This window comes from Heteronotia binoei, chromosome 21, assembly GCF_032191835.1.
Source record: "Heteronotia binoei isolate CCM8104 ecotype False Entrance Well chromosome 21, APGP_CSIRO_Hbin_v1, whole genome shotgun sequence".
Lineage (NCBI taxonomy): Eukaryota > Metazoa > Chordata > Lepidosauria > Squamata > Gekkonidae > Heteronotia > Heteronotia binoei.
This window is the reverse complement of record NC_083243.1, coordinates 30988050-31002428: the sequence shown is the minus strand read 5'-3', so window position 1 is coordinate 31002428 and position 14379 is coordinate 30988050. Positions and strand designations below refer to the sequence as shown.

The window sequence follows — 14379 nt, the reverse complement described above, 5'->3', positions numbered from 1 at the left end:
AACAGAGAAAACAATAATGATGAGAACGCACCCAGAAGGTGAGAGCTGGAAGATGAATCAGAAGGAATCAAGTTTAATCAGACTTGACAGGATAGTAGCACATTGAATGAAGGGCTGCTGCTAAAAAAGACAGTTTGGTCTCTTTTCTCCTCACTCACTCTGATGTCCTGACATCATTTTATGACTTTTCCCCCCTTGCCTTGCGTCTACACTCCTTCAAGTGTTCTTAGAAAGTGAGTTGGCCCAGGTATAGGGTTGCCGTGTCCGAATCAAGAAATAACTGGGGACTTCGAGGTTGAACCAGGAGACTCTTGGGGTGGAGCCAGGAGCAAGGGTGTGACAAGCACAACTGAACTCCAAAGGGAGTTCTGGCCATCACATTAAGGGGACCACATGTCTTTTAAATGCCTTCAAAATTATGAAGGATAGGGACACCTTCTTTTGGGGCTCATAGAATTGGACCCCCTGGTCCAATCTTTTGAAACTTGGGTGGGGGTGTTTTGAGGAGAGGCACTGGAAACTATGCTGATAATTTGGTGTTTCGACCTCAAAAAACAGCCCCCCCTCAAAGCCCCAGATACCAACAGGTTGATTCTCCATTATACCCTATGGGACTCAGTCTCCATAGGGTATAATGGAGTGCCCAGCTTTCTGGTGATAACCCTGAAGCAGCGGGATGCATTAAGTTGCTTACAGTGACTTGAAGTTTGGAGACTTGACTTGCTTGGCGTTCATATACCTGTATCTGAAACTGACTACTTGAAGGTAAATATGTTCACCATGCCTATATATCCCAGGTTTTCTCTTAGAGTTTGCTGATATCTTTGCTTTTTAATGTTATGCAGCTTGAATAAGCAATTGTGAAACAAGGCAATAGTACATCCTTGTTGCAATAACTGGACTGCTGGCTGCTTTATGAATTAAATTTGAATCTACTTGGACATCACTCATCATTCTTCTTCAGTGCTACATCGGAACTTTCATCAAGGAAACAGCATTGGACTGCTTTAAAAATTGAACTTATTTTCCGATGGCCACTTTGGGATGTTCTGTTCTTTAAATAATTGAGTTGTGCCTGTTCTTTATGTTATATAGAATATACTAAGTTTTTGATAATATTGTTACTGTTTCTTTAGTGGTTGAGGCTGGTAATCACGGAAGCTTTGTGTTTTATTTTCCTGCTACCCACCTGGGGATTGGCAACCCTAGTAGTTATGGCTTTTGCCCAGCAAGGCTTCTGATTGACTATGGGATATTTGATTGGCTGGGCAGATTTTCTTAAATGTTGCTTTGGTAGCAGCTGCAGGACTGGATCTACATGTTTTTTGAGGGGGGGGGGCAAAATTAAAAAAATGGTGCCCCCTTATGTGCCATTCGATCATGGTCCCATAGAATACAATGGACTCCATACCCAATTTGGCACCCACCCTCTGACGGCGCCCGGGGCAAGCACCCCCCTCTGCCCCCCCTCTAGATCCAGCCCTGAGCAGCTGTGTTACTTAAGTTAAGATGTGGCAATCATTTTGTGGCTGGCTCTGCCTCTGCAGCAGCCATTTTGTGCGGCCATTTTGTTGCTATGTCAGAATTCCAAATGTGCCCGCAGGCTCCAAAAAGGTTGGGGACCCCTGCACTGAGGTAAGTGGAGTGAATTTGAGCGGCCATTTTCAGTGGAAGCCTCATATTTCTTCTAGTAGCAAGTTTTGCACTTATGGCACAGTTAGATGTGATCCAGAGAATGATGTTGGAATTTCATGATAAATTTGTTGAAAAGCAAATGGGGGTGAAGGGAGGACTTATATAAACTAGGGCCACCGCACTGATCTTTAACCTTGTCCCTCATACTCATTCCTCAACAGAAATCAGTCTTTCTTCCAGTAGAGCAGCTCAAGGAAATGGTGTTTTCTAACCAAGAAATGTCAGAAAAAGAGCCAAACCCACCCTCCAGTCCCAGGGATACAGCACTGATCAAATAACTTCATTTATTTACGTACTTACTGGCCATCAAGTCACAGCAGACTTATGTCAAGTCTGACTCAAGAAATATCTGGGGACTTTGGGGGGTGGAGCCAGGAGCAAGGATGTGGGAAGCACAACTGAACTCCAAAGGGAGTTCTGGAAATCACATTTAAAGGGACCACGCTCCTTTCAAATGCTTTCCCTCCATTTGGAATAATGACATAGGGGTACCTTCTTTTGGGGCTCACAGAATTGGACCCCCTGGTCCACTCTTTTCGAAATTTGGAGGGTGTTTTGAGGTATGTCACCAGATGCTATGCTGAAAATTTGGTGCCTCTATCTCAAAAAAGAGGCCCCCCCCAAAGGCCCAGATACCCACGGATTTTACTTTATGGGAATCGATCTCCCTAGGGAATAATGGAGTACCCAGCAGACATTTCCCTCCCTGCCCCCTGCTTTCTGATGACCCTGAAGTGGTGAGAGGGTCTCCAAACTGGGGGATCCCCTGCTCCCACCTGGGGATTGGCAGCCTTACAAACCTGTGGGCAAGAGATGTTCAGAGGTAGTTTGTCATTGCCTGCCTCTGCATCACGATGCCCCTGGTATTCCTTGGAAGTCTTCCACTGAAACACTACCCAGGGCCAACCCTGCTTAGCTTCCCAGATCTGACAAGATTGCACTAGCCTGGGCTATCCAGGTCAGGGCAAATAACTTTCTAGCTACTTATACAGTTAAACATGTTGGGAACCCCCGGGGGTTGCTTTGTAGAAAAATAGGTGGCGGAGCTCATTAGCGTAATTCATTAGCATATGCCACCGCCCCCCCCCCCACCCAAAAGCAACCTGATGCAAGAAAGGAGAGCCCCAGGCAAGCAAGGCCTGCTTGGGCTGGCTAGAGATCCAGACAGCCCAAGCAGGCCTTGCTTGCCTGGGGCTCTCCTGGGCCGACCCCCCCCCCCAGTCAAAAGGCCAACAAGCCACTCTTCACCCAAAATCACATAAAAAGTGGAGAAAGGCTGGTGTAGGCGTCTCCAGGGGTTAATGAGGGCTGAGGGCGTGGCAAAACTCCTGCTGGCTGACTGGCAGCCCGCTCTCCTAATCCAGGAATTGTTATGCAGCTGCATCTACTATTCAATGGACAAGATAGGTGGAGAGGAAGAGGAAGAACTGTCAGAAAGGTTCAGGAGCTGCACTCCTGTGAGCCTGGGAACCCCAGTTGCAGATCTCCTGCATCTTGTCCCATTGGGCTCTGAATCCTTCACTGTTTATGGTGGTTTAGGTTAATAGCTGTGTATTATGCTAAGTGAAGAAGTACAGGCAGTGGGTGATTGGTTCCAAGTGTTTTACTACTCCCTGCTTTTGGATGAAAGTAAAGAAAAGGTCAAAAAGGTAAGTAATGTTGAAGAGAGAAACTTTAAAAAGTGAAGAATTCAAAGCTGAGACCAATTACCAATAGCAGGGCAGAAGACAAAGTCAGAAGCTCATTTTACCTTCTGAACAGAGTATAGTAGAGAGGGACCCTTCTATCTTAGTGGGAAAGCAGCCATCCAAGGGCCAAACAATATAGCAGGGATGTTGAAGTCATTTGTTCTGAGGGCGGGATCTGATGTAAATGAGACCTTGCTGGCCGGGCCATGTGTGACAAAACTTTATGAACTTTATAAAGGATACAGACAAACACAAAGATTTTTTAAAAACTTAAAACATTAGCATTTGTTGGTCTTAAAGGTGCTTTCTTTGTATCTCTCCTGTGCAATCCAGGCTCTCTCAATTGCACTAGATCAGGGGTGTAAAACATGCAGTTCAGGGGCCAAGTCAGGCCCCCAAAGGGCTCCTATCAGGCCCCTGAGCAACTGGCTGTCATCTGCTTCCTTCCCCCTCTCTCTTACTTCCTTCTGCATAACAGCTTGCTTTGCAAGGCTTGCTCAATTGCACAGGAGCTACAGAGCAAAACCTCTATTTTTTCCATTGACTGAGGCTTCTCCCTTGGGGAGGAATAGCTTGCTTTGCCAAGCTCTCTCAATCGCACAGCAGAACTACTGAGCCAAGCCTCTCTTCCTTCTATTGACTGCGGTTCCCGCCCCCCACCACATCCCTGGGGAAGGAAGGAAAGAGCCAGAACTTCCTTTGCCCAGTTCCCTCGATCCTATGGGAGAAATACAAAGAAAGCACCTTTAAGACCAATGAGTGCTAACATTTTAAACATGTTTTAAGTTTTTTAAAATATGTGTTTGTGTTCTTTATAACATTTATATCTCTGCTACCTAATCTTAAAAAGGTACACACATGGCCTGGCCTGACATGGCTCGGCCCAACCAGACATGTCCTGGCCCAACAAGGGCTCTTTTATGTCAGATCTGGCCCTCATAACAAATGAGTTTGACACCCCTGCACTGGATAAAGAAAACCAAAATTCACCATGCAAAGCAAAAAAAAAGTCCTGGGCCAACCAGTTACCCTGGAGGGCCAACAACAGAGCACAGAGGCTGAGGCCTTCCCTCGATGTTGCCTGCTGGAACTGGTATTCAGAGATACACTACCTCCAAATATGAAGTTTTCATTCAGTCATTACAGCTAGTAGCCATTGATGGACCTGTCCTCCATGAATCTGTCTAACTCCCTTTTAAAGCCATCTATGTTGATGGCCATCCTGACATCCACTGGCAGTGGACTCTGCAATTTAATTATTTGTTGAATAAAGAAGCATTTCCTTTTGTCCGTCTTGAGTCTATTGCCCATCAACTTCATTGGATGCACATGAGCTGTATTATTATAGGGAGAAAAAGTGCTTTGGTGTTTTATAAATATTTATCACAACCATCCACACACAAGCCCTTTGTTGTACCTTTAACATCAGTTTGATGTGCAGACATTTACAGGGGATAATGTTGTTTTCATGCTGTGAAAAGGTTAATCTTTTGATTTCTCCCCATCAAGCTGTACAAGTGTAAACCAGATTATCTTTTTTCCTGGTTGTTGGATAAACTACTAATCACCTAGCAGGAAACCCCCTCCCCCAAAGTGTCATGTTGCAACCGTGAGCCTGGGAAATACCTGGAGATTTGGGGGTTGGAGCCTGAGAAGGGTGGGGCTGGGGAGGGAGGGGGATTCAGTGAGGTATAATGCCATAAAGTCTGTCTTCCAAAGCAGTCATTTCCCCCAGAGTTAACTGGTCTCTGTTGCCTGGAGATCCGTTTTAATCCCAGGAGATCTGCAGCCACCACCTGGAAGTTGGCAAACCTAGCCAAATGGCATAGTAGCCTTTCAATTAACCCTTTGCTCTTTCATTATGACAACGAATGAAATCAAAGACTGAAAAGATCCTCTGTTCTGCTGGTGTAAGCAGAATATTTCCAAATGGGACCCCTCATCATTAGGAACAGGTATGTCCTGTAAAATGAAAGATCCCGTGGATGATCTTTTCTCTGCACTGATGAACGTGATAACATCTCACTCCAATTTCCCTATTTAGCTATCCCCTACTATTACAGAATGCAGGGGCATAATCATTCACCCTAATAGAAGGACAAGACGGAGGGGAAAAGCTCTTTTTCTTAAAGTTTCTAATCCCTATGGAATGCTTGAACTTGCATGAGAGCCAGTTTGGTGTAGTGGTTAAGTGCGCGGACTCTTATATGGGAGAACCGGATTTGATTCCCCACTCCTCCACTTGCAGCTGCTGGAATGACCTTGGATCAGCCATAGCTCTCATGGGAGATGTCTTTGAAAGGGCAGCTTCTGGGAGAGCCCTCTCAGCCCCACCCACCTCACAGCGTGTCTGGGGAAGATAAAGGAGATTGTGACCACTCTGAGATTCAGAGTATAGGGCGGAATATAGATCCAATATCATCATCATCATCATCTTCATCATGAATCTTCTTTTTCTTCTTCTTGTGGGACTGATTCCTCTGGGGGGGAACCATCCCACCATCTTTTTCTCTGCACCCTACTCTCAATCACCCCTCCCTTTCTAGCATGCACACAGCATGACTCAGACCAGCTTACAAGGCTCAGGCTGAATCCCCAGAGGCTTAAAATTTATTCCCTGCTAGTATTGTGAAGTGGGCTTTTAACCAAAAGTTTGTAGAATAGCTCAGATGTTCAGAATTCCTGGTGGAAATCCTTTCCTTTAAAAAAAAACCTCTTGCAATTCTTTTTTGTTTGTTTGCTTGCTTGTTTTTTGTTTGTTTGTTTTGGCAAAGCTGAGCAGTGGATAGAAGAAAATCTCATTAGTGCTACTAGATTCCTGGTTTTGTTGTTTTTGTTGAAATAGATTATTTGACTATTTCTTGTGATTTAGCCCCTCCCCCACTTCCCTCTAGGGCATCTGGGATGACCAGAACTTTTTTTGAGCAGGAACACAGAGGAATGCTAGCTTGGTACCAGGGGGTGTGGCCTAATATGCAAATGAGCTCCTGCTGGGCTTTTTCTACAAAAAAAGCCCTGTGTGAAACAATGGCAAGGTCAGGGGTGTGTGGCCTAATATGCAAATGAATTCCTGCTGGGCTTTTTCTAAAAAAAAACACCAAAACCGGATGACCATGAACATGTCAACCTCTTGAGAAGATTTAGGATTCCTCCAGATGGTACACATGGGCGTGCAGTGGCAAAATCAGCCAGAGGAAGTGACACCATAGTCACTGTGAACCAACTATGTAACAAAATCCTGGAAAATAGTGATTCTTCCCTGTTATTAGTAAATAGGTAGGGTTGCCAACCTCCAGGAGGGGCCTGGAGCTCTCCTGCTATGACAGCTGATCTCTAGACTGCAGAGATCAGTTCCTCTGGGAAAAATGGCTGCTTTGGAGGTTGGATGTCATGTTGTTGTACCTTGCCGAAGTCCTTCCCTTCCCTAAACCCTGACCTCCCCAGATTTCACCCTCAAAATCTCCAGGTATTTCCCAACCAAGAACTGGCATCCCTAGTAAATAGGGTTGCCAGCATACCTACAGAACAGATGTCCTGTCCCATTAACAGAGACTAATGTGTGGAAATGAACAGTTCAAGCTTTGCATGGCATGGAGGTAAATCACATGATAAATAATATAGCATCAAGCCTCTACTGAAGGGATAGGACATTTTTCTCCAGGCCCGTTGGCAACACTACTTAAAATTGTAGGGCTTTTGGGGGAGGGGGGGGTGGGAGGGAGGAAATGATGCAACACCAGTCTGCCTCTATTCCTGAAACACTTAAAACAGCGTTAAAGTTTCTGATCTGATGGCTTATTCATGCCCTTTTCTGAAAGATAATCCTAAAAAGCAGATATACCTAGGAACCGACGTCTGTTCACTGGGGTCTCTTTTGAGCCAGTTCTTTGCAAAATGTAAACATGTAGCCTTCCAAAAACATACCGATCCATTAAATCTCCACACAGAGCATTAGGGTTGTTTTAACTGCCAGTTTCTAAAAAGATGATATCATCCCACTTCCACTATAAACACCACTGACAGCTTCCCCTCCTGGAGCGAACATGATATCCTCTCATGTCAGAGATGGCAGTGAGTAAAGTCTGAGTCATCTGTTCTAACTGTGCCATTTTTTGAGAATTTAACAGCTAGGAGTAATGCTCTACTTATGTAAACAGTGCAAAATAGGAGGAGATAGTTCACATAATGTTCCAGCAGCACCTTCTGTTAATTTTAATGGGTTTTTTCCTGAGTTCATGATCCTCAGGGAGGTTATATTCCTGCCAGGGCTTCTTTTGTAGCAGGAACTCCTTTGCATATTAAGCCACACACCCCTGATTTAGCCAATCCTCCTGGAGCTTACAGTAGACCCTGTACTAAGAGCACTGTAAGCTCCTGGAGGATTGGCTGCATCAAGGGCATGTGGCCTAATATGCAAAGGAGTTCCTGCTACAAAAAAAGCCCAATACTGCTGGCTTCTGACTCCCAAAATTATACTGCTTGCAAATATGACTTGTACACATGATACACACTGTTAAATACTGTTAAATGTTGTTTACTGCAATGACAAATACATATTGTTAAATAGAAGTGGCCATGATCATGAATAAAGGAGCATTAACACAACTGTTTAAATCAGTATTTCCCACAGGAGAGAAATACGTTAAATCTTACAACAAATGGCTTACTTTTATCGTATACAAGAGTAAGAACTTCCTGACTCTGGGGGAGTCTACCCTCTGTATTTCTGTATGAGCTGATTCTTTCCAAGTGTGTAGTGTAGCCAGAAGATCCTACAATTTTGGCTGCCAGAAGTTCTGAATCCGTTTAGCGTTATCCAGGGTGCACCATGAGGAGGCTAGCTAGAATTGCACCCCAGGACCCAAATGTGATTGTGGTGCAGCCCGCCAAACTATTTTCCATCAGTTACAGGAATGTGTCGTGCTTTCTAGGGAGATGTGACAGAGCTCTTTCTGACAGTTGCGACTTGAGAGGATGGAAAATCTTGATGTTAGTATTTAGGAGGATTGCTCAATCATTCTGGGTGCCCTTTGTATCAAGTTGGCTACATATTGTAGATTATTATGTACTTCCTGTGTGTAACTCTGCATAGAAGAGATAAAGAAATAAATCTGTATGAGTTTATGCTCTAAGCGAGCATGCTTCCTGAGCACTCTTCACCAGAGCAGTGACTCATACAGAGAGGCAATGAACAGCTTCCTTGAGAATTTCTTGCCTAAGGCTACCTTGTAAGTTTTGTGGTGAAGACAAGTGTTGAACCTCAGGGATGGTTCACTTAGGGAGAAATATGGAGGATTATCCACATGAAAACCAGAAGCAGCCAAAGTCGGAGTAGAAACACATTCATTTAGTAGTTTCCATGTTCAAAGGATTTCTATGTTCATTATTATCTTGTTGTAATCCTCACAAAGCTGTTACACGCCAGTGTAATTATGCCTTATTGCTAAGGAGTGTGTGTGTGTATGTGAGATGTATGTGTGTGAGAGAGAGAAGTGGGGAGGGGGGAGAGAGATGTAATAGAGCAGGGCTTCCCAAACCTTTCCCCTCCGTGGCCTGGTTTTTTCCCCGTGATTCGAGCAGAGGACCCTCAGGGAGCAATACAGAGACTGTGCACTGGCCAGGAGCTTTCCCTGCCCTCGCTGATGTTTCTGAACATCAGAGAGGATGGGGGAGGGCTTCTGGCCAGCACACAGTCTCTGTAGAGCTCTCTGAGTGTCCGCCGCCTGGACACAGTCAGTGGTGGCATGGAGGGGCAGGAGCTGGAATGTGGTGCTGCATTGTGGCGCTGAAGATAAATAGAGAGGAGGGGGCAATCGGGCCGTCCCTGGTGACCCGGTATTGGGGCTTGCGTGGCCCGGTACCAGGTCACAACCCTGCAAATGGGAAATGCTGTAATAGAGTGTTGGTCTGGGACCTGGTAGAGAGTTGCCAACTCTGGGTTGGGAAATTCCTGGAGATTTGGGAGAGAGAAAAGTAGGGCATAACTATTAAAATAAAATAATTATATAATGGAAGGTTAGTTTGAACCAACACAATGAGGCAAGAAACAACAGCCAGCTTTCTAGGGAAGAGCGCATAATCTAGATCTGACACTGTCTACATTCTCAGTGTTATGCAGGTTACCTTATTACTAATGGGTAATATTCTGGCTCACCACACAAGCAATCCCGTGCAAAAGTGCTCCAGTTTAAAATCATTTATTTCAATGGGTTTAGAGTGCCATAAATGTGCATAGGATTTCAGTGTTACTCAGGCTAGGTTAAAGAGGCCAAAACACATCTCAGAGTCGAGCAAGAAAGATTTGGCAGTCCTGATTTTCTCCAGCTGTGATCTCTAGAAGACCTTTGTATGTGCTATAATGTGCATGCCAGATTATTTTTTTTTCAAAAGCACTTCTAATCTGCAGCCACTTCCCTTACACAAAACCATCTTTTAAACAACAGAGAAAGAGAGAGAGAGAAAGGGGGGAGGGTCTGGTCGCCAGCAACCCCTAGAAAAAGAAACGCCCTGTCTCTTTAAAAGAAGCTGACTGCATAGAAATGGACTGGTGATGGTTTTCATGGCCAGGTCTCCCTTTGCCACTACAGAGGGGGAATGGAAGGTAGGGTTGCCAGATCCAGACTGGGAAACTCCTGGAGATTTGAGGATGGAGCCTGGGGAGGACAGGGACCCTCAGTGGGGTACAATGCCATAGAGTTCACCCTCCAAAGCATCCATTTTCTCCAGGAATTTCTCAACCTGGAGTTGGCAACCCTACATCATCTGGAAGTTGTGGGGACTCTCTATAGTTGCTCAACAATGAGGGACATTTATGTCATTTCACATTTCTTTACCCCGCCTTTGCACCCTCATAAAGACCACCTAGTCAGCTAGCAAACATCTCACCTTAAAAACTGAGGCTGGTTTCACACTGTGAAGTTGAATGCAATATTATCCCATAGGGAAAAAACCCGCTTGAGTTTTGTCTGTTTCCAGGCTATCAGACAGCAGCCACTGAGGGGACAGGATCTCAGGAGTGGTCCGTGGTTGCCCATTCACACTGCTAGCACAGCTCAACCATGGACCCTCTGTGGAAAAGGCTGTTCTTTTAAAAAAAAGTCCCCTGTGTGTGCACTCAAGCAGAGAAGTGCACATGCACTCCTCTGAGAGGGGGTTGGGGGGGGGACCCACTGTGCTGGAAATGGCTTGGCATGATCACACAGCTCTTCTGCTTATGAGTCACCCTGGGGCATTCAGACAGCAGCCAATTATACAACCTACATCCAATTCAGGGGGATGCTACCGGGAAAATCCAGGTAGCTTTTTATTGCAGATAGGAGGCGTCTGGAGATGGGGTGAGAAGGGGTGCAGCTCGGAGGGCAGATGTGCTTGTGTGATCCTGCACTTTTAATCCAAATGGGAGGCAGGACTAGGTCGGGCCAAATCTCCTGTGTGAAACCACCCAATGTCTCTGAGCCAGTTTGGTGTCATAGTTAAGAGTGGCAGACTCTAATCAGGAAAACTGGGTTTGATGCCCCACTTCTCAACATGCAGCCTGCTTAGGGCTGCCAGATCTGGCTCAGGAAATATCTGGGGACTTTGGAGCGGGGACAGGAGACTTTGGGGTGGAGCCAGGAGCAAGGTTGTGACTAGCACAATTGAACTCCAAAGAGAGTTCTGGCCATCACATTTACAGGGATCATGTTCCTTTTAAATTCCTTCCCCATGTTGTAAATAATGGAGAATGGGGGCACCTTCTTTTGAGGTTCAGATAATTAGATCCTCTGGTCCAATCTTTTTGCAACCTGGGGGGTTGTTGAGGAGAGGCACCAGACACTACGCTGAAAATCTAGTGCCTCTACCTCAAAAAAGAGGCCCCCATAATGGACTCTGGTAGTTAGCCTGGTAGCTTGCACCAATTGGCTGGGGTTTTGCACTTTTGCACTGATTGGCTGGGCCGCAGCCATTGTTACAAGAATGTATCAAACTGCAAAGAAGCTTGCAGGGCAAAAACGCCTCAGAGTTCAGTTCAGTCTGAGTACTGGAGTTGTTCAGTCTTGGTACTGAAGCTGTTCAGTGGTAAGAAGCGACTGGGAAGAAGCTGAGAACAGACTGTGGGCTGAGTTCCTTGGGAGACAGAATGGAGTTAAAGATTCTGTCTATGAGAGAGTTATTGGGAAGAAGGGGGCAAACCCAAGCACCTTCTGTGAGGAAGAGCTCTCTGAGGAGATCTGAGGGCAACAGGCAGGCTTGTAGCTATGAGGGGGCCTGTGGAGGCCCCAATTTGGGGCCCCCAACCAGCCCCCAGTGCCTCAGCTGCATCCTTCTCCATTCCTCTCATTAAAATTGCGCTGGAGAGACGGCAGGAAAAGCCACCACCCTCCCTGCCCTATTTAAAGGGCCCACCAATCAGCTTGTCTGCAGGGCCTTTAAATTGCCTATGGAGAAGGCTGGGGGCTGGTTCTGCCATCACTCCAGGGATCAGCCCAGCAAAGGCGAGAGAAGCCAACCACAAGGCATGCCAGGGCTTTCCCTTTGTCACTCTGCCCCTGCCATTGCCGCGCAGGAGCTGAGCAGGGCGGTTGTCCCTGCTGGAGATCAGTTGTAAAAGGTGAAGATCTCCAGGCCCCTACTCCCTCCCAGTGATGACTTCCCGACCCCACCGCTGCTCTGCCCTGACCTGCTTGAGGTAGCCCCAACCAAGTCCTCCAGCTTCCTGGTTTGGGAAAGCCAGCGCCCTCCCCTGTCTGAGGTGCCGGGAAGGATGAGTGGAGTGGGTCCAGCTGCAGAGCAGGGGTGCTGGGGGAAGGCAGGAGGAGGATGAAAAGTTCCTCTCTCCCTCCCTGCCTGCAGAAGGGCCAGGGCGCGCCGGGGGTTTCCGCTGGGACTGACGCTGGGCGAGAGGGTGCCTGCAAGAAGAGGCCGTTCTGGTCCTCAAGCAGGGGTAGGGAGCGGATGACTCCATTGCAGGCTTTCTCTGCCAGACAGGGTAGGGTAGGCTGGCGCACACAAGAGGAGGTCCCGGCTGCAGTTCGGGGCTGGGGATCAGTGATGTTCACCTGCAGGGGTTTTCTGGCCTGGCCACCCGAGCGAGGGAGGGAGCTGCGCTTGGGCAGCCTTGGCTCGCCCTCCGACGGGAAGAAATCTGAATTGGAGGTCTTGTAGCCCCAGAAGTCAGCTGCAACTTGGTGGCGCTTTCCACACACATACCCTTGTCCCGCCAGGTTTGCCTAGCTGGATCATGCTACTGGTAAGGGCAGGAGACCGTGCGGCACGTATCTAAACCTCTGAGTGGCTCCCCATCAGGGCTGCTGGAAGAGGGATGGAAAGGGATCACCTTGGAGCAACTAAGGGGAGGGCGGGGAGGCTGTATGGCAGCGAGCTGGCAGCTTTCCTCCTCAGCAGTGGTGGGAGAGAAGGCCATGGAGGTTGGGGCCATTATGTGCCCCCTGAAAAAATTCAGGGCCCACCAATTCTTCAAATCCTGGCTACGGGGCTGACAACAGGGCAGACTCCTGTTCCAATTTAGAACACTCAAGCACACTGGAAGAAAAACCAGATTCTTGTGGCTAAGAAGGAATCCCAAGAGCCAGACTAGAATTCTAGCTGGGTGGGACACACAGGATTGAGGGGCTTGTAAAAGCACTCAAAAGGTGTGAGTCCTGGGGGCATTACTCTAAGGTCTGGGGTGTGCCTGTATGCTAATGAGTGAGCCTGTGAGGGAATATTTCTGGCACAAGTCAGAAGTCTGTGTGAGAGACCATGAGTGTGTGATCATTTCTTATTTTTGTGATTTAAGAAGCCTGAGCACAGCGCTATACCATCTCCTCTGTATAGTGTTCCTACAGAGTGCTTAAGAGGCACTGCCGGCCTGTTCAAAAGTTTTTTTATATTTCTTAAGCCTGCCTGTTTATATTTTAAACTATCTCAGCCTGCCAAATCTCTGGTGATTAGAGATTGTCTTTTCAGTTAACCATCTGCCTACCAACTGATTTGTTTATAATCAAACTAATATTATTTTACTCCCTTCCTTGGCTTTTTGTGTTCCAAAAAATATCTTTTAATTAAAAAAAAAAAGTCTGGTGCCTATAGTTCTGACAGGATTTCAGTGTGTGTGCCTGAGGTACTGGGTGAAGGTAACAGAGAAAAAATTTCATAGTGGTCACCCTCCCAAAGCTGCCCCTGACTAGTTCCTTACACACACACACCCAAGTTCCAGATACCCACGGATTGATTCTCCATTGTACCCTATGGGAACTGGTCTCCATATGGTATAATGGAGTGCCCAACAGACATTTCCCTCCCCCCCCTTCCAATAACCCTGAAGTGGGGGGAGGGCCTCCAAACCAGGGAATCCCCTGCCTCTGGGGATTGGTAACCCTAAACCAGCTGGGTGACTTTGAGTCAGTCACTGTTCTCTCAAAGCTCTTTCAGCCCCACCTACCTCACAGGGTGTCTGTTGTGGGGAGGGGAACAGAAGGAGATTGTAAACCGCTCTGAGACTCTTGAGTGAAGAGAGGGGTATAAATCCAATCTCTCCTTTTCCCCCTTCTTGACTACATTTACAGAGCAAAGCCTTGAGTCTCACCAGTTTGTGGCCTAGCAGTTTAAAGAGTTAACCAAGGCAGGCCAGCCAACGAATCATCGTTGAGCTTGCAAATTGGTTTATCTCCCAATGGGTATGAGGACAAATGTTCTCCCTTCCCAATGACCTTGGCATCCTAAGCTCTTCTTATGACATCCCCTTAATGCTCTGGCTTAAAGAAGGCTCAGTGAATCTAGAGTGTATGTGTGTTTTCAGCCTGTTATCATTGCCACCTTTACATAAATATCCCAAAGGAAAAGGGAGCCGTTGGTCGCTCATGCAAACGTCTTCAGATCTTGAGCAACCCCCACCTCCAGTCTCGGAAGCTTTGGGAATGAATATGAAATCTATTCCTGAAGAGCCAGCTCAAGTGGATCATGCAGGAGCTCCCGAATTCTGCCCAGGTTTCTCTCTCTCTCTGTGTTTTGCTGT

The 14379-nt window shown here is 46.8% G+C and overlaps 1 protein-coding gene across 5 annotated transcripts in view; it reads left to right on the top strand.

The window, feature by feature from the left end:
• EML1 (EMAP like 1) overlaps positions 1 to 14379 on the top strand; it is a 216436-nt gene that overhangs the window by 42737 nt on the left and 159320 nt on the right. The window contains exon 1 of one of the 5 annotated variants that reach the window (XM_060263006.1): positions 14146 to 14351. The exons of 1 other annotated variant lie outside the window; for it this stretch is intronic. In XM_060263006.1, the coding sequence (XP_060118989.1) occupies positions 14150 to 14351 (202 nt within the window). In that variant the 5' untranslated portion in view covers positions 14146 to 14149. Of the gene's footprint in view, positions 1 to 14145; positions 14352 to 14379 lie in introns of those variants that run through there. 3 more of the 5 variants (XM_060263007.1, XM_060263008.1, XM_060263009.1) reach the window with 3 other exon arrangements.